The 19,605-nt window shown below is 41.1% G+C and overlaps 1 protein-coding gene across 3 annotated transcripts in view; it reads right to left on the bottom strand.

Annotated features, from left to right (window-relative positions):
- The window catches only part of samd4a (sterile alpha motif domain containing 4A), an 80,468-nt gene that overhangs the window by 15,721 nt on the left and 45,142 nt on the right, over positions 1–19,605 (bottom strand). Inside the window, exons 4-13 of one of the 3 annotated variants that reach the window (XM_019367593.2) lie at positions 18,403–18,690; positions 14,851–14,960; positions 13,878–13,964; positions 11,774–12,020; positions 11,590–11,675; positions 11,205–11,323; positions 10,286–10,487; positions 5,083–5,209; positions 2,302–2,385; positions 1,117–1,155 (exon numbers count right to left, since the gene is read on the bottom strand). In XM_019367593.2, coding sequence (XP_019223138.1) covers positions 1,136–1,155; positions 2,302–2,385; positions 5,083–5,209; positions 10,286–10,487; positions 11,205–11,323; positions 11,590–11,675; positions 11,774–12,020; positions 13,878–13,964; positions 14,851–14,960; positions 18,403–18,690 — 1,370 coding nt within the window. In that variant the 3' untranslated portion in view covers positions 1,117–1,135. Of the gene's footprint in view, positions 1–1,116; positions 1,156–2,301; positions 2,386–5,082; positions 5,210–10,285; positions 10,488–11,204; positions 11,324–11,589; positions 11,676–11,773; positions 12,021–13,877; positions 13,965–14,850; positions 14,961–18,402; positions 18,691–19,605 lie in introns of those variants that run through there. The other 2 variants (XM_005458891.4, XM_005458892.4) reach the window with 2 other exon arrangements.

Genomic DNA, 19,605 nt, shown 5'->3' with positions numbered 1-19,605 from the left:
CTTAATTACTGGGGGAGGATAATGAATGATGCTCATAGTGAGTAAAAAGTAAACTGAGTGCATTTTTTGGACAGAGATTCACTTTTAATGTGTATGTATAATATAATACAGATACATAAAAAAACACAAACCCAAAACAGAATAAATTATTACAAATAAAAATCTTTACTGCAGATACTAAATTTACTAATTTAATAATACTAATTTTGTGTTGTAATATTTAATCGGGTTCATGCTTTCATAGTGGTACTTGGGAGACTTGACATTTTTATCAGGTGGTACACACTGTAAAAAGTTTGAGAAACACTGATAAGTTAAGTGTATGTGTGCTTTTGGAAAACATTTAAAGCTGCAGTACAGAATCTTTGAAACAAGCTAGCTTAAAAAACATTTTTAGAATATAAACAGATCACTCTGCTTCTCTTTACAGCTCCTCACTCCACCAGGGCTGTGTTTGGCACTTTCTGATAGTGCACAAATGTGGTGCACGTACTGCAGCAGTCATACAGACAACTGGACGGTCCAAAAGTTAGCCTACCTATTACTGGCTGAGGTTTTAGTAGAATTGTGGCTGAACCACATAAAAATATATCATTAATTTTAATCTCCCCAATCAATGATAATGTTATGTTGGAATGTTGTTAAAGAGGGTCAAAAGTGTTTCAACCCAGTTTGTTTTGCAGATTCTGTATAGCAGCTTTAATATAGGGAGAACGCAACTTCCTGATTGTATGAGTAAAATCAGGTTTTTTCTCTTTGTCAGTTTAACAGTTTGTTGTGCCTGTCACTATTCCCTGTCTGTTTTCTTACCTGGTTCTTCGTGACCTTGTACTTTCTCCTCACATTCCCCTCTTTCCTCTCTCCCTCTTTGGACTGACAATCATACACAAATAGATTGTATTCAATTAGATGAAAAATTACATTAATATGAAAAAATACTATTAAGATCACTAACAAAAAGTCCTCTCTCAGTTTACTTTCAACCAAAAGGAAAATAACCAAACCACATGAACATCTAATAAAAGATTTAAATATTGAAATACTGATCCAACATTATTCTTGATTGACGGATCATTTGATTTTACACTTTTACCTGAATGTGGCTCCTTTTTTTGAAAAAACTTCCTTTTATCTATTATGAACCTGGCTGTCTCTCTGTACAAACACACACACACACACACACACACACAACAGTTGTTATAAGGTTAATGAGCATTCGGTCAGTTAGCTAGTTAGTATCCATTTAAAACAGGACAGTGGTAACAACAGTAGGCTACGGACAATTTTAAGTTTTAGATTTTAAATAGGCTATATATATTTCAATGGGAGCAACAGGACGGTCAGATGTCGCTGATTTTACTACAGTATAGGACGGACTGCAGTGTTGAAAACAAGTTTTCAACACTGCAGGTTACCTGGGTGTAATGTTTTTCAGCTAAAAGGAAACATGGCCTGACTCCTACCTAACTATATAAAGAGTAACTGAAGGTTAAATGCAGCTAATATGTCCTGTTTTAAGCCAGGCACTTACACCTCCGCTCCGCTGCGTCTCAGCCACCATCGCTCTGGCAGCAACGGTGCTAGAGCCAGAGTAGGGGAACAGCGAGCTGGAACAAACCATTTTGGGAGGGAGGGGGGGTATCTATACTTTTGTTGTTAAAATGTTATGTCTCAACCAAGCACTGTATGCTTTTTATATTTTTAGCAGTGTGTCGCACAAACAGCAAATATTGTCAAAAAAAGTAAGAAATCTTTGGGGGTGCTTTGATTCATTTTGGGGGTGCTGAAGCACCCCCAAAAATGGGCTAAAATCGCCCCTGGAAAGAGCAAAAGTGTGCTGCTTACTATTTATGTACAAATTCTCATATGATAGAAACAGAATAGATAGTATTGCACACAAACAGGTTATTGCTTCCTGTGTCAAAAACAGAACATGACCTGAACATGATAAGAAAATAACAACGCCAGCTAACTGAGCCGGTCGCTTAAAATGTCTTACATGAAAATCTGTGATTGGATTCATCAAGTGCTTCTTTAGATCAGAGGAGAAACAGGGAACTTTGACAGCCACTGCAACCACCAACTACAATCCACTTTATGAGCTTTAAGGGAAGGTTTAATGCTGCACTGCACTGGAAATTTCACAGCTTTCATTGGGCAACGTTATATTATTGATTATGCAGCTTATTAGAGCACTTCCTTTATAAAAGGCTCTTGTTCTTGTCCTCAGCCAAACTCTAAGCTTTTCATATCACAGCATTGTATTTTACAGTTAAATATGAGGATCAGTGAAAAACATACCTCCCAAGGCGTGTTCGGTCATACTCAAACACAAAGACTCAAGGCGATTATTGATGTCTGGCTCTGTCACTGGTAACTGAAGATCTGTGCAGATACAAAAACATATTGAAATCAAGAACAACAGTGAAAATATCGAGCACAAACAGATGACGTGAACTTGACTTCCTGAAGGAAGCAATTTATTTTAAAAAAAATTAATAAATTTTAAAAAAGAGATATGTTGTAGATTTAGCATGCTAACCCAAGGGCCTGTGCGTTAGCAAATTTTGTGTCTAGCAGCCTAAATAGGAACCTAGCAACCACTTCAAACCATTTAGTCCCTAGCTGAGTCTCCAACAGACTGGGCAGTGAAAATCTCTTTTGGAAAGAGAGACAAGCAGAGTTAGGCCCAGTAGTCTGCACTGGGCTATTTATAGGGTCCAAATCCCTACCATCACCCCTTCTTCCCCCACACCCCACCAACCCCCTGTGTACAGACTTACAGCTACACACACGCTGGAAAGAAGAAAAAACAAAACCATCCAATCATCTAACATACACTTATTTCTTTATCCTCCACCACTTTTTTTGTCATTTAATGATGAACCTTATTCAAATGTCGGCAAAGAGAAAGGCACATCAGACAGAGAGTGTGGTTGGAGGGGTGAGGGATGTACAGCCTTTCACATCAGTTACCCTGGCCAGACACAGCTTTAATCACCCTTGAGAGCAACTTATGTGTGCATGACTCTGCAGAGTTGTCAAAGATGGAGAGAAGGGGGGAGGAGGGGAAAACAGAGAGAGGGGAATCTAAGAAAGAAAGTGAATGAGTGAGAGAGGGAAGGAAAGCGGGCCAGGGAGCCCCATCCTCACTGCACAAAGAGCCTCATTGTGAGACTCCTCTTACTCTTTCCTCCCTTCCAGCCTCCATCTCTTCCTCTCTCACATAGCCTCAATTTCTCCCTCCACCTAATTTTCCTCCTCTCGTTTGTTTTTTTTAAAATCTGTTTTTCCTCTTCATTCTAAAATAGGGTTATTTCTGTCACAGCTTGTCCATAGAAATGGTAAATACTCTGTACTTGTATATTGCCTTTAAAGCTTAGCCATGGCCCCTCCTATTACTGTCCACTGTTAGTGACAAGTAGCAATCAGCAGAGGCTACTACAGGTCACTTTGCTTGGCTCCCGCGGTTACAGTGACTGGTGCACACATGGACATTACAGGCGGGCCTTCAGGTCCCAGCTCAGATTGTCAACTTAGGTTAAAGCAGTGCTGGGGTATGACACACAGCTGAGGGGCACTGAGGGTTTATGGTGTTAGGAGCATCATTTTATTGGATGGATTAGGAGTTGAACAAAATACCCTCTTTGTCTCACTCAGGAGTTTCTTGATGTGTTTGGTAACCCAGGGCTAGTTCAGAAAACAGCGGATAGTTTGTACAACGACAGAGGTGTCCACAAGAAGATGGCATACACTGAGGTTGTTTAACTGAGTATCTTTCATTTTCCAAGCATTAAAAACATTTTTGCTGAAGAAACATATGGGCCCAGACCACTTCTTCACAGTCTCAGCTGTGCCAAGTGAAAGCATTTACACTGGTCTGTGCCTGGGCTGATGGTGGACCAGGTTTTGCCCTGAGAGCTGCAGGCCTTAATGTCAGCACAGAGCAGGGACCCGTGTCCCTTGGTAGTGAAGTCCACAAAATGAGTGAAATTGGAACTTCAGTCCCCAGAAGTCATAAGGAAAGTACACGGGTGCAGAGAGTAGTCTTACAGTAACAGACTTGATGATATAACTCATTTTTGACAAGCATGTGAAAGGAGAAAAGTAATCAACCAACAAAATAGCATAAAAACTGCTTGGGTATGTAATATAATGCAACTCCGCTACTAACACTTCAATATGTGTGCTGCAGAAATGATCCTTCATGGTAATGTGACCAGGGTGGCACCATTTGCTGTTAATAAAAGCAGCAAGCGCTGCCCCTCCTTCCTTGCACCTCTTAAATTTGGTTCTGCTTGCCAGGAAGCATCTGAAAACAGTGAGTGGTAATGATGAGATCCAGGGTCTTTCATGCAGCAGTGTTTTTGTGAAACCCATAATATTCGATGCTCAAGGAAAAAATTACTTAGTTTCTCACTATGTTTTATATTCTAGTAACCTCTGATACCCCATGAGGGAAAAACAAGAGATGTGTGTCCCTTTCTTCAACAGCCTCTGTTGTCTGGAGTCAGACAAATGTCTTGTTTCTATCTCTGTACTGCGTCTCTTCCACCAAACTTCTGCTGAGGTGTCAGCTCTTGTTCTGCTCGCCTGCTCATACATATAATCTGCTGGTTTCTGGCATAAATAACTGAGTGTTGATTTGCTTGGCAACAGTACGATGTTTAAATGAAGACAGTAATAGCGTCATTTAAAAAAAACAAAACAAAAAACAAACAGCATAGGCAGAGATGGCAAAGTTCCAGAAAGTCCTGAGCAGCAGGAAAAAAATAAAAAAAATAAAAACTATGAAATGGCTAGAAAAAAACCCAACAGGCTGCATGTACAGCTGTTTATATCTACGGCTGCATAAAGGCCAACATTCACCACTTAGCTGGCATGTTCAAAGCCTGAAGATAGAACAAGACAAAGCTACATAACTAACACACATAATTTAGTTGGGGGATTCTACTTTATTCAGCCCGCCATCAACGCAGATGAACTAATAAGCCGGCATTCCTGCCAGTTCCAAGGTGTTAAAGCAAATGTTAGTGTTGTAATTAGTTAAAGTAAATGTAAGTGTGTCCCGACATTACTTACCAGCTTGTTGGAACGTGACCATGGTTTGTGGTGTGGTGTGAACTGGTAGGGAACGTGTCCTCTGGACTGAGCTGTGGGTCCGACTGGGCATGCTGTTACTTCCTCCAGGATTGGCAAACCATGGACCCTGAGGAGAACATTTCAAGATTACATAGCAGAGAATGTGCAATGATACCCAAAGTCTCAGTCTGGTGGAAATGGGTTTAAAATTTGTACAAAAGTTTTTGCTTCTGCTCTCAAAATGTAGTAAACTAAAATGTTCACAAAAACTGCTCAATCACTATCAGGACATTGCCAGAAAAAAAAAAGGGAAATTTTTTTTTGTAACTTCACATTATTACGAATGAATGTGCAGCTGGGGTGCACGACAAATGATTTTTGTTTTTTTTCCCTTTTGTGATACAAGGAAAGTTAGTTTTGAGAATTTCCTGCTTTATTTGAAGTGAACAGTACCAGTCCATAAGCATGGACTTCAGAATTTACACTGGCCTGTGGATTATGTAGTTAAGATTAAATAGAGAAATGTAATAGGCAAGAATCTAATTTCTTCATTATAATTCAATGCACAAATTACAAGACCCAAGATTCTGCTCCAACTTCCCTACCGTTCCCCACATCAGTGCTTTGGCTAAAACCTTGGCTGTATCCCAATTCAGGGTCTGCAGCCTTAAAGGCCGCATTTTAAGGCCGATTACGTCACAGCGACGCGCCGAAGGCTGTCCCAATTCAAAGGCTGCTCGAAATGCGGCCCTCAAATGCGTCCTTCATTTCCCTGAATTTTAAGGATGTGGCGGTGTAGACTTCGTGGCCCCACATATCCCACAATTCATAGCGCGGCAGTGGGTGTGGATAATTTTGCCGCAGACGGCAGAAGCGGAGCGGCCGAAGAGTAAACTGTTAAAAGTAAGTACTGAATAATATGTCACTTATTTATGTGCAAATGTTGAATAATGGAGAACATTAAAACGTTACTGTTGGCCACATGTCGGCAAAGTTATGTGACATTAGCGATGTTTGTACTTTCAGCGTTTACTTGGTTTTAAAGCCTTTACTTTAAAATATACGCCGTTCGATAGTTGACTTTAATCTTACAGAGAATGTGATGATTTTATGCGCAATTAAAGTCAGTCATATATCCGCAAACACAACAAGCTGAAAGTCAGTGAATGCTGCTCGGTTTGCAGTCCTGAATATCACGGCACAAGCAGGATTCACTGCACTGTTAATGTTAGCTATGTTATATTGCTGCCTCTGTTCGGTGGTGTCGAGCCAAACGGACTTTAACGTGTGTTTGAACGAGCTGACGGTTCACTCGTTACGCTGAAAGAAAGATGCTTTAATCACAGGAGTCACACATGTGTCCACTGTACCATCTGGGAACTCTTCTTGTTTAGCACCCGTAATAACACAAACACTAAATCCTCCTTCTCTTGTGCTGTTTTGTAGCAGTGTATACACCTGAGACTGTCACCTGTCTGTCTGTCCTGCACTCTCTCTCTGTTTCTTTCTCTCTGATTGTGGAATAAAAGTATGAACATGTGTTTATAAGTTACACTGGTGTTTGAATCCTGCAGCTTATCACACATTTGATTTCCACGTGTGACGACTGCAAGTGTCCAGAGTGAGGACAGACTGAGGGACCCACTGCTGCACATCATCTGTGAGGCTTTGCACCCCTGATGATCCACCAGGACAAACTCAGCAGTGTGTGAGGAAGAGGAGGAGGAAGAGCCAGCAGCAGCTGACAGATGGAGAGAATAGATAGACTGCTCTCTGTTTGTGAAGGACTACTAGAAAAGTTTAAAATAACTAATTGTCTGTCCTGAATCAGTCTTATTAGGTAATGTTCAAATAATTTTATCATTCCAGTGTTTTCAGTGTGGGAGAAAGTACTCAGAGCCTTCAAGTTAAACACTATGAAAGGCAGCAACAAGTTTAATATTCAGAAACCTAAAGTATGTATCAGCAGCAGAATGGAGCTAAAAATAAATGTTTGTTTCAGTTCTATGAAGCTTTGAGTATTTTGGATTAGTAGTACTGCTGTGTTTGTTGTATCATGTTGCTGTAATTGTTTATATGCTTTATATATTCTGAGGTAAGTTGATCTAGTGTTACATCATATTTTATACGGATGCTATGTGTTTGTATACTTTCTGCCCAGTTTGACCCATTTAGCAGAAGTCAGCCTGTTTAAGGCTCTGATACCTATTCTGTATGACTTAAAGCAGTTATGACATGGTCTGATTTTCTCACCCAATAAAGGAATATTTAATATATCAGTCTACTCTGCATTCTATCAGAAACAGTTATCACAGCTCGTACATTTGCTTTTTACACATATATATAAGCATTGAGCCAAATTTAGTAATCCCAACATATTAAACGAACAATATTTGTCTCTTATATATGATACACCTATATATACACTGTCAAAGATACTTGTCTTTGAGTGAAGATTTAAGGTGATAGGAAATATAAATAACTGCAACTTGAATCTTTACTGAAGCTCAGTATTTGACACAGAGTTCACTCACATGAATTTCACTCACATGTGCTGTACCAGTGTACCTGCACATGTGACAATAAAAGTGATTTGATTTGAGACTTCAAACTCACTGCTGTAATAACTAATAATGATTAATATAATAACTATAATATTGGCCATATCATATTTACACTGACTTTAGTCTCATGAACAACATTAACTAATTGTTATTTACTAGCTAATCTTACAATGACTGTTCAGTACAGATATGAAGGCCAACAATCATGTTTTACAGTCCTGTGGTCTCAGCCTCAGATACTTATTAAATCACACAAAGCTCGTGTGGAAACAAATGAACAAAATATGTTCTCCTTCATTTCTGTCAACCACACGTTTCCAGCTATCATGGTTGCTAGGCAACCTGGGCAGCGCAACGGAGGCTAGACCGTCCCATTTCACAAGCCTCGCACTTCCGGCCTTAGCGGTCTTTGAGTATGCGGCCCTTGAGGACCGTTGAGGCTGCGTACTTTAAGGCTGCAGACCCTGAATTGGGATACAGCCCTTCACTGATCAAAAACATGAATGCATGAAATGTGCAAGCTTGAAAGTCATGTAAGACCACAACTTCTTAAATAGTTTCATTCCCCACACTCCTGTCTGAATGTCTAGCCCACACCTAATGACAGTCTCAGATGCTCACCACATGAATTCCTCACTGTAACCTGCCCATTATACCCCCAACAGCACTGCCACATGCCCCTCCCCTCCCCTCTATCCTTCACAATCCCCCCCCCCCCCCGGACCTCCAGCACCGCGGGCCAGGGAAAAACAGGAAATGCCTGTGCACTGTTCTCACTGCCTCTGACTGGCCCCCTCTCTCTCACATATAAATAGACACACACTTAAACACTCCCTCTCTCGCTTATTGTCCCTCCTCTTTCAACGGCACGGCTACTTCTCCCAAAATATGACTCACACATTTCCCCACCCGCCCTCCTTCTCCTCTCACTGCACATCCACATACAAGAAGGTCCAGCGTGACGAGGAGGAACTGAGGTATTTCCTCCCATTGTAAAGGATGAGAGAGTGAGAGAAAGGGAGGGAAAGAGAAGGAGGGACAGAAAGTTTTCCAATGAACTGGGTCAGCCCAGACACAAGCGTGCCAGGATGAGCCTGAAACAGCTCCACAGCTCCTCCTGTTTCAATGTTCTGCACTGACGCAGAGCCTCTGGTATGTGGGGTGACCTGCCTATGAGTTCCATCCACCTCACTTCATTCACCAGACACCACCACCACTGTTACTCTTCCTCACCCTGCATTTCTTTGTCATGGAATAAAAAGACTATTTCAGGCAGAATACATGCTGAAGAAGGAATTCTGCTGCCCGAAGTACTGTAAACATCCTGGAATGTATTATTACGCACTACAAAATGTTCCTTTGTACAGTCACATACACCACTGCCATTCACCACAGTCCCTTTAAACACACAATTTAACTCCCATTTAGTATTTATTTAAGTCAGACTTAAGGAATCAGTACATGCTGTAGTATATAGTAAACATAAATATGACTGAATCTATATAAACCAAGTCTGCTGAAAAGAGAGGGAACACTGCGAGGGGCTGTGAGTTAGGTGGTAGCGCATGCTGAGGTTAGCGACTCAATCCCTTGTTGTTCAGTTCATGTCAAAGTATGCTTGGGCAAGATTGTTGCCCATCTATTGGAGTGGGAGTTTGTGTGAATGTTAGACAAAAAGGGCTTAGGAATACATAAAAGCATTGTAGGTGTTATATTGGGTGAATAAGAAGTGTAGTAGAAAGCACTGTGATTGCTCAGATTAAGTAGAACAGTGCTATATAAGCAGGGGTGCACATAAGTGGTCCGCAGGTGCGCATTCGCTGTCAAAATAAAAGACGCGCACCAGATAAGAAATTGCAACGCGCGTTTGCGTACATATAAAAAGGCACTGTTTTTGTCCGCTAGAGTGGGATTTACACGGCATATTCTGCATGTCATCTCTGTGCGTTCATCATTTGTTTGAAGCCAGTTCACCTCCTGCAACTACTTTTCCAAGAATACGCGCTTCTTTTGCGGTTCGCACTCCTTCTGACATTTCTTTGGAGGTGGAGGAACACCAAAGTAATTGCTTAAAGGAGCTTTAAGAGTTCTAAACAAATGTCTGTCCTCCTCCAGAAAATCTTATGTATGCAAACGTGCGTTGCAACTTATCTGGTGCGCATCTTTTATTTTGACAGTGCATGCGCACCTGCGGACCACTTATGTGCACCCCTGTATATAAGTACCTCTCAATTCACCAAAATGTCCTCAACATACCCAGTGTGTGGAAGTAATTAAAAAAAAATGCTTTGAAGAGTTTAGGGATGAGACAACTGATTAATATTTTGTTTAGTTTTTAAAACAAAAACATTAAACCTGCATTTTCTACATTTATAAAGAAAAAAAAAAGCTTTTAAATATTTTGAAACTGTCATAGCTAATCCACAATATAAGGACAGATTAAATGAAGATGATCAATACCCCAATTAGCTGATAACCTTGTAGATTATACAATACTGGTAATACAAGTTGGTTATTATTATATGCTGGTCTTCCTATGTGTGTCCTTGTTGTCCACTGGACAGTCAAGCATCCTGCTCTTCCTATTCGTTGACTCATATCTGCTAACTGGTTCAAACAATCTGCTTATTTGAACTCACATGTCTTCCTTGCTTGGGACCGGTGGGTGTGCTGCTGGAGCTACGAGGTGTGGGTCCCAGCAGCCCCCCGCTGCCCAACAGGCCCAGCCTGGCACCCGGCAAACTCCGGGAGGGCATCTGGAACTGGTGAAGGCTCCTCCTGGCTGACACACTGCCCCCAACACAGCCAGTGGTAGGGAGAGAGTTGGATTGGCCAAAGCGGCTGCAACAGGACAAAACAAAAGTTGGACAGAGGCGAGCATTGTCTAAGGTGTTTGGATGTTAAAAAGAACAGCAGCTGTGCATTTAAATAATATGAAGCACAGAAGACTCTTTTTTGTAAAATAATTATGCCAACTCCAATTTTCTCCCATTTTCAGGAAGCTGTGCTGCACCAGATAAGAAGTTGGAAGGCGCGTTTGCGTACATAGTATTTTCTGGAGGAGGACAGACATTTGTTTAGAACTCTTGAGTTCTGAACAAATGTCAAGAGTTCTAAACAAATGTCTGTCCTCCTCCAGAAAATCTTATGTATGCAAACGCGCATTGCAACTTCTTATCTGGTGCGCGTTTTTTATTTTGACAGCGCATGTGCACCTGCGGACCACTTATGTGCACCCCTGAGTATAATCATCTCAAAGCTACAACACTGCACATGAATACAGAACAGTTTTTCCTCAAACCTAACTTGAACTGGCTTCTTCGTTGTCTACATTAATTCTTCAACTGCTGGACGTAAATAAAGTAGTTTGTGTAAAATTGATCCAGTAAATTTTAACACATTTAACTTTTGCTTACTACTTATTTAATCATTTTCACATAGAAGTCTGTCTTTTTAACAAATTGTTTTATCAAAGTTCGCCAAACTTTGATTTTCAACTGTCTTTATTACAGGAAATACCACTGGAAAATTAAGACTATTGCCCATCTGTGTGCGTACCTCCTCTGCGGTCGGTACCCTGCAATGTCAAGCAGGTTTTTCCTCGGAATGGACCGGAACAGCCTCTGGACCTGTTGTTTCCATGACAACAGTCTCTTCTTCTGCGTCTCAGTGAAGGACTGAGAAGAAGGGAGAATGGGGATTATAAAATCTGGGGTGAAGTGAAGTGTTACTGCTGAAGAACATGGCTCAGTGTGGCTCATGTCACACTGCACATTTACACCAATGCACAATGATGCTTTGTTTTGATCTGTGAACCACTATAAAATCTATTTGCTGATATATTTCACTGACTGAAAATTTATTTTGGCACTTGGGGGAAAAAATGAATTGCATTGAATTGATACTACTATCAGATATAAACATCAGAGGAGGGGGTGGCTACCTCATGGATAAGGCACTTGTCAATGAGTTGTAGGTAGGAGCTGATGTTGTCCTCGTCTGACCTTGACACCAGCAGCTGTGTGCAAACTGTGGACGGCACAGATATGAAAACACAGACATGAAATCCAACTCATCCCTTGGCCCCAGAAATCAGTCTCAATTGCGTGTTGGTGTGAGGAGCTCACCTTTGCCCATAACACGAGTGAACTGACCAGGTATATCGCCCTCAGCGATCACACTGGTGCCAGACTCAGCCTCTCCTCCACTTCCCCCACTCAGGTGGGAGCCAGGTGCGGCGCTTTTGCCTTCCGGGGTCAGCAGAGGGCGATGCAAAGAGGCCTCCTCGCCACCACTGAAAGCCTTAATAGGAGTCATGATCATTTGGTGGAGCTCCTGGAGTGGGGCACGAAGGTTACCGCCCTCCAACACATCCTGGTGGCAGCAAATGACATGAGGTAAAGATGGTTTTTACTTTACAGACTCTATGATGAGATCCTAAAATCTAATGAAGTGACAGAAGAATTGTATCATTGCGGGGACCACATCTATGTAAAAACATTTATGTAAAAGTGTGCCAATTCTAATCTAGATGATGAATATTTAAGGTGTAATGTGTGAAATTTAGAATTACAGGATGTTGCACAAGCGGACGAGCATCTCAAGCAAAAACAAACAGACACACCTCCCTCCATGTTTCATTTAAGCTATTACCAGAAAGCTTCTGACACGCTGGCCAGACCCAAGCACGCTGAAGAGATCACATCTCTCAGCTGAAGCCAGCTGAGAGAAGACAAGCTGGTGGAGATGGAGCAAACAGGGAGGTGCTGCTTAAAATCCTACCCCAATGACCTAGATTTGGATAATCAATTGATTAATAAATGGTCTTCTTCTTCAGGAGCACTGACCAAATGCTCCAGATTGCACTCTGCCATCACTTTTACTTTCACTTTCACTCTCTTCTTTTTATGATAATTAGCCAACCGTTTCAAACAGAAGGACTAACATGCAACAACACGCACGCAAGGTGTGTCTGGCTTCAAAACACAGAAGCTCAGATTACAACACAGATAGAGGGAGTGGGACTTCATTCTCTGATAAGTAGGGCTGTGCGATATGACCAAAATCTCATATCCCGATATAAGAATTCTATCATCCCGATAACGATATAAATCACAAAAATGTAACATTTTCTGTAAATTATGTGAATCTCGGGCAGCTCGACTTGCGGGAAGTGTTTCCAGCTGCGCGTCATGTAGCTGGAGTCGAGTATTTTAACAGATGCATGAAACTATACATTTTTAGACATAGGTTGTAACGGCCGCCGTTTTCTTTGTGAGTATTTATTACACGGCGTGCTGCGGGGAAAAGCCTGTTCTAACGTTTGAGTCTAAGGTTTATTTTTTAGCACCTGGCGGCTCTTGCTTTGCTTCTCATCCGTAAATAATCTGCTCTTTCACGTGATTGAGTTTATTTTGAAAAGTCTCAACAGGATCTTGAGCTTTATTGTGAAGGGTTTATGTGGAACATAAACAAGCAGACACGCGATGGTGTTACCGTCGTTGTTGCTAACCGCAACGCATAAAAACAAGCGCTTGTCCGTCTGTAGTGTGGTTATATTAAATATAAGAGAGAGAGAGAAATTAAGAAATTAATATAGCCACTACAGTGACCATCAAAACGATGAAAAAAATATTGCCGTAAACAGTTTATTTTGCAACACCACGAAACAAACGATAGCGTAAAATGAAACGATAGACGTTTTTATATCGTCATCCGATATATATCGTTATATCGAACAGCCCTACTGATAAGTATGCTTTACTCCACCATATCATCACACAGCAAATTGTTCCAAATTGTACAGAAAAGGGAAAAATACGGCTCAATTTCCTTCACTTATGTCCACACACGTCATATCAGCCTACCTCCCACACTACACACTTCAAAGCAGCAGACAAGTCTGTGTGAACTCAAAATACCGAGCAGCAGGTGTCTTGTTTCCCAAGTTCTTCAAATGCACAGTAACATGCTTTTAAAATGATTTGTCATTGATGAAATCATTAATGAAAAAGGTTAAGCCTGAATTTAGCTGCCTCAAGAAGTTGTGGCATGCCCTTGAGCGTCATTGTCTTGCTCTGAAGGCTGAATGAAAGAGTGGAGGGGTGGGGGAGGCAAATGGGTTTAAATTCAGAGCCCAAAAGTCTCTTTCCTGGATTAGGTGTTCCCTTAGCTGTCATCTCATATACATAACACCAACACCACCAACAAGCTTTGATGTGGGCTGGATACCTTTTCCAGGCTCCGGAGTAGGTTCTGCCTCTCTTTCAGCTTCTGAATGCTGATAACGATCTTGTGCCGTGCTCCTTTAGTGACTTTCTGTTGGAGGAAACAGTTTGGCATCAAACATCTCTTCTCATTGACATAATACAAGCCTAATGTAATGATAGCTCTCTTACAAACACAGTGTGATAAGGTTTTTCCAAATGGAAAGAGGTTTTGTGCTTATTTTTTAAATAAACATGAGTTAGGTCTGTCTTTTTAGGAATTTTTCCTTTTTTATTTGGCAGGAAACTCTGGGACTCTGTTTGCAGTTATTCTTTCTCACATGTTATACATGGCAGGAGATGATCTGCTTTAGACAGATTCTCATTACTTAAAATGCTCTGTTGGTTTAGACTACATTAGTCTTTCATTTGGAGATTGGAAATTTTTGTTGATGATGATTCCTCTTGGACCTTTTGTTCACAACGTCTCCGTGAAGATGTGCACTTCATTAGGTTCAGCCTAAAAAAGAGTTAGCAGCACCTGGAGGAAGTACACAACTTCCCGGTGGATGGAGTTGTGTTAATTTTAGCTACATCCGCTGTTTCAGAATAGCCTATCCATGTCCTTACACACAAACATCAAGAACTAAATGTCTTGTACCATTTAATACAACATTATCAGGATTTCAACTTGAGTACATCTGACGTAGACTACACTGATTTCGTAGTCCAGGGTATTAACATGTTTCTCTTTTCGCAATTCTAGGCCCTATGTCCCAGAGGTACATGCTCATCTACTGTTTTTTTGTTTGTTTGTTTGTTTGTTTTTAAACACAGACTTATTGCCTTGCATACAAATAGCAATTTCTGAATTACTGTGCAAATATAAAGTTGGTATCTGTATAAAATGTGTCCAGAATAAAAGCTATACTAATTGTAGAAATTATTACTACATCAGCTCACTTTGTCTACAAGTACGTGGGTGCACATGTGTTTACCTGTGCTTCTAGTTGCTCTTCAGTCAGTGCCATCATCTCATCATAGGTCATTGTGGAGAAGAGAGCGGCGTACTTATGGAGACGGAGACTCTTCAGCCAAGCAGGAACATCTGAGGGACAAACACATATCACATAATCACTGCTGCAGACAACCAACCAAATGGGTCAAACTACAGAGGATGTTAAGCTTACTGCTGACACATCTTTGTACTAACGTAGAATAAGAAGGGCTGCTGGCTTAGCTTTTTTTTCTTTTCTAAAATATGCAATACTTTTTGCCTGTTTTTGAGGACTGATTTGCAGAAGTTCAGAGACCAAAAAGGCACACCGAAAACCTGCCCTCAATATCTACCTACTCTGCCTGGTGTGATGTGGCTTGTGATTACACAAAGTTTGATGATCTTTGAGAGCATTTGATCACTGGCACTTTTCGATTTAGCTGAATCATGCATATTGTGATAAAAGAGTCCAAAACTAAGTCTGTAATGCAGTAATTCATTGTTAGACTATGACAGCAACAACAACAGACAACTGAAACATAAAACCCTCTAAAACAGATTTTACAAATGACAGGTTGTTCTCTTAGAACTATCAATGAAAACTGTCAGAACTGCATTCCTGTTTATCTGAATGACTGCATTTCAAAAGAAAAAGAAAAAAAAGAGCCAGACGACCAGAAAGGGTTTCATGCTGTGCAGACAGTGATCGCCTCAGAGTAAGGTCATAAGTTCTGACCTCTGCTTCCTCTCACAAACTGCATGACTGGATTAACAACTTGCCACGCCCTCTTGCTGAATACTTGTAAAGCACAAACAGCAGACAGTCATAAGTTTCCTCATAGAAGTGGTCCATATCAGTGATGGAGGAACCAAAGAAAATAAGTGATGTAAATAAAGAAAGTTTCTTTGCCAAAGACACTTTAATATTGTAATATAGTGGGACTGATTAGTGGACAACCTGCTCTTCCACCTGAATCACATCCAATTACCGGTACTAGTGAATGTCTGAAAGCTCTGCTGACTATAGTATTGAACCTAGTCTGTCTCAATACTCATTCCCACCAAATCAGTCAACCTAAGAGAGTTCTTTTGATCTAAATAGGGGAGCCTGTCATTACCCATTTCACCTCACTGATAAATTGTTTACATGTTTCATTTTTGTGAAAGCAAGTGTGGACTTCAAAATCAGTGGTTAGTTCTGACATCTTAATTTGTCTCTTGATTCTTAGAAATTAAATCTATAGAGCAGGGGTCGGCAAACTGATGGCACGCACGACCATAGCTGGACTGGCCATCGGGCATACCGGGCATTTGCTCGGTGGCCCGATGATTTTTATTTTTTTTTTGGGGTGGTGGATTGGCCAGACGCTGGTCGGTGTGTAAAAATAACTCAGTTGTTTGGTGGTGGCTATGGCGTAGCTTCCACAGATTCAGTAAAATTAACAAGTGGTGGAGGCCAGCAGGTGGATGAGGGAAGGGGAGGCAGGAGGACGAGAGACCCGAGGCGGCCTTCTTCAGGTAAGAAGTTATGACCTGCAGTCTATCTGGGTCAGATATAAAACAAGTTTAGGTGGAGTTTATTTTCGTTGTGCTGACTTTTTACAGTCAGTTACAATAGCTCGTACTGCGTGCTAGCTAGCATGACGGAATTTATATACTGCTGGGCGGGTGCTATGATTTTATTGATAGTGAACTTTATTTTATTCATAAGGTTAGTTAGTAGAGTTGCCAACCGTCCCGTACAAACGGAATCGTCCGGCATTCAGAGAAATTATTACGTGTTTCGTGTTGAGCTGAGAAGGAACACAGTTTGTCCCGTAATTCAGCCAGGATGGAAAAAGACACAAAGCTGGAGTTATTCTGTGTCTTTGCAGCACAGCTGCATCTTCTTCTCCTCTTATTCTCCCCCCTCCCTCTCCTGTTGCTACTTCAATCATGAAACTGATCAATGATCAGCTGATCAGCTTTTCTCTCTTGTTTATTTATCGCTCACTTTGCGCCAGAAAGAGGAAACCGCCGGATGTCGCGCTAAACAACAGCAGCACGTTTAAGCTTGGTCAGCTGTTGTTAGAATTTATTTAATATTAATTTCTAGTATCAGCTGATGTTTGCTGGAGCACAGCTGTAAAAGCTGCTGGTCATGATATCGGTTTGGATATGTGGTGAGAGGGAAACATGCAGATGAAACCAGGAGATGTCCTTACTGAATCATCAGAGTTGAACAGGTGATGGAGAAACAGGTTTACCTTTTAGGTGACATGAATGAGTTGAAGGGAAGTTATGAACTGTTTCTGAGAGACAAATAACACCAGGATCCTTTGTAGGTGACAGCTGGTAACTGTGCAGGGGCGGATCTAGCAAAGTTTTGCCAGGGGGCCAGGTAGGGCATTAACAGGGAAAGGGGGGCACAAAGAAATACTTTCTTATTCTCATTTAAAATGTCTGGCTGTTATTAAATAATTATCTGAAGCTTACAACCAAAGTTTTTATCTGACGTAAAATGAATAGAAATCATACATTTACCAACAAGACAGTGTACATCACTGTCACAACAGCGTTTGTTTTCATTCAAAGGCTTTATGGCTTTAATATCTGGGGGCCGGTCTCTAGTCAAAATGCATCCATAGACTCGAGACACAATGCATTTTTGGGACTTTCAGGTGTATGGACCAATGTTTTATTTTCTGATCAAACCAGAAATCTTTAATGAGCAGCTAGATTTGTCTCGCATTAACTGGCTGAGTTAATGCCAGTTAATGCGACATCGAAGCAGCTGGAATCCACAGCTGTGCGTGTTCATGGAGCTGCATTTTCACCTGCTGGACATCACTACCTGACAAGTTTAACTGTCTTCAGAACATTGCAGAGGCCTTATTGGCAGTATTTGGCTCTACATATCTGTGTGAGCAGATTTTCTCTCACATGAGTGTCCTCAGGTAGCCGTCTGAATGCTGGACACTCGGAGACCTGTGTCCCTGAGTGAGAGACCAGAGATCACATTAACATGTGTGTCTCTGTATTAACAAACATACCATATTGACCCAGTTTATTTTTCTTATCATTGTTGTGAGGAGACCATAAATAGCATTTGTATTTTCTGTTGTACAGTTCATTTGCTGTTATGGAGTTCTTGTTATGAATAAAAAGTGTCTTTTTTTTTGTTTCAAAATAGCTGATAACTATTCGCTGATAGCTGCCAACATTTGCAAACAAATATAATTCTATAAAGTGGTTCTATATAATGTGTAACTGTTCTGTATAGAGCGTTATTAAATTTATTGCTAATGCAATCATATGGCACACTGACTTCTGAGGAAATTTTAAATGGCACTCGCCATCAGAAAGGTTGCCTACCCCTGCTATAGAGTTATCTTAAAACCCAATATCTAGTGACTCTGTCCCAGAGTTGGCATTGCTATTTTGGGAGTTCTCCTTATTCCCTTGAAACTGTTGTCCATCTATGTGCATTTCGACTGTGAGTCAGCCACCTCACTCCAATGTTTGCCATAATCCAGTAGGTCACGAATATTGAACAGGTCTCTTTCTTACTCACCCCTCATGCCACTGCCCTCTTCATGAAAGGAACTGCGATGCAGACCTGAACCTCCTCCTAAACCAGCATCCTCCAGATGCTCACTGCCTCCACTGCCAGAGGAGGCGATGCTGCTTTGTGGTGAGAGAGGTGCGTGGTCTGGGGCTGGGCCTCTAGCAGTCCGAAGATCTTCCTGGGAAAGCCATACGTGACCCAGAGGCTGGTTGTTGGGGCCACTCATGGGGGGTGTGAGGGACACTGAGCGCTTTAAGGGACTGTGCTGTTGGCTGCCACCTCCACTTGTAAGGACTGTAAACCAACAACACCACTAGTCACTCAGACTGACTGGGAACATTATATAGTTCACGCACCCCTGTGTTCACGAACACTGAACATGAAGTAATTTTCTTTACATTTTGGCGATCTATAGGCTTCTAATCCATAGGTATTTGGACAATGACAATGACTGTGTACACCACCACAGTTGACTTGAATCAATATGTGACTGGAGCCCAGATCTTAAGGTTGGATCCAAGGGTTTGTTTTGTTTTTTGTTTGTTTTTTTTAAATAAAAAAATAATAATTAATGAACTGTTTAGGAATTACAGCTATTTTTGTACACAGTGCCCCAAATTAATTAGGCAAACTAACATTTTAAGTGTTTAGGTTTTGATGCTGCTGAGCTACTTCAGTTTCAGTTGCCCTTACTGATTGGGCAACTGAAAACTTTTTGCTATCTCTGATTGGTTTATTATGGTTTTTCAGCCTATTAATGGCCTCCTTCACTTGCATCAACATCTCTTTGGACCTCATACTGAGAGTTCCAGTAAATAGCTACCAAATGAAAGACCAACAACATGAAACTCCTCGTCAGTCAATTGCCCAATTATGTCTGAGCTTCTAAAAATGGGGGACTGTGTATAAAAATGGCTGCAGATCCTGAACAGTTAATGCAGTTAATTGTTAACTCTGCCAGTGTCAAACAGCTTATTCTGCTATTGACCCTTCTTTGGTGTCGTTTATTCGAATGGATGATTGAAGTCTGAAGAAATGAGGCAATTTAAGAATTTATTCATGTAGCAACCAGGTGCCTCAGTATAATGTGGAAGAACCATGAACAGCCACAACCCCATGGCACCTCCTCCTCATGCTGAGCAACAGCTTCTTTTCTAAGCTTTGCTTCTAAGTTCCAATTGTCTTAGGCAGAATTTGTACTCATAGTTG

This window comes from Oreochromis niloticus, linkage group LG1 (genome assembly GCF_001858045.2).
Source record: "Oreochromis niloticus isolate F11D_XX linkage group LG1, O_niloticus_UMD_NMBU, whole genome shotgun sequence".
Classification (NCBI taxonomy): domain Eukaryota; kingdom Metazoa; phylum Chordata; class Actinopteri; order Cichliformes; family Cichlidae; genus Oreochromis; species Oreochromis niloticus.
Note: the sequence above shows the minus strand (reverse complement) of the source record. Positions and strands in the feature narration are given on the sequence as shown.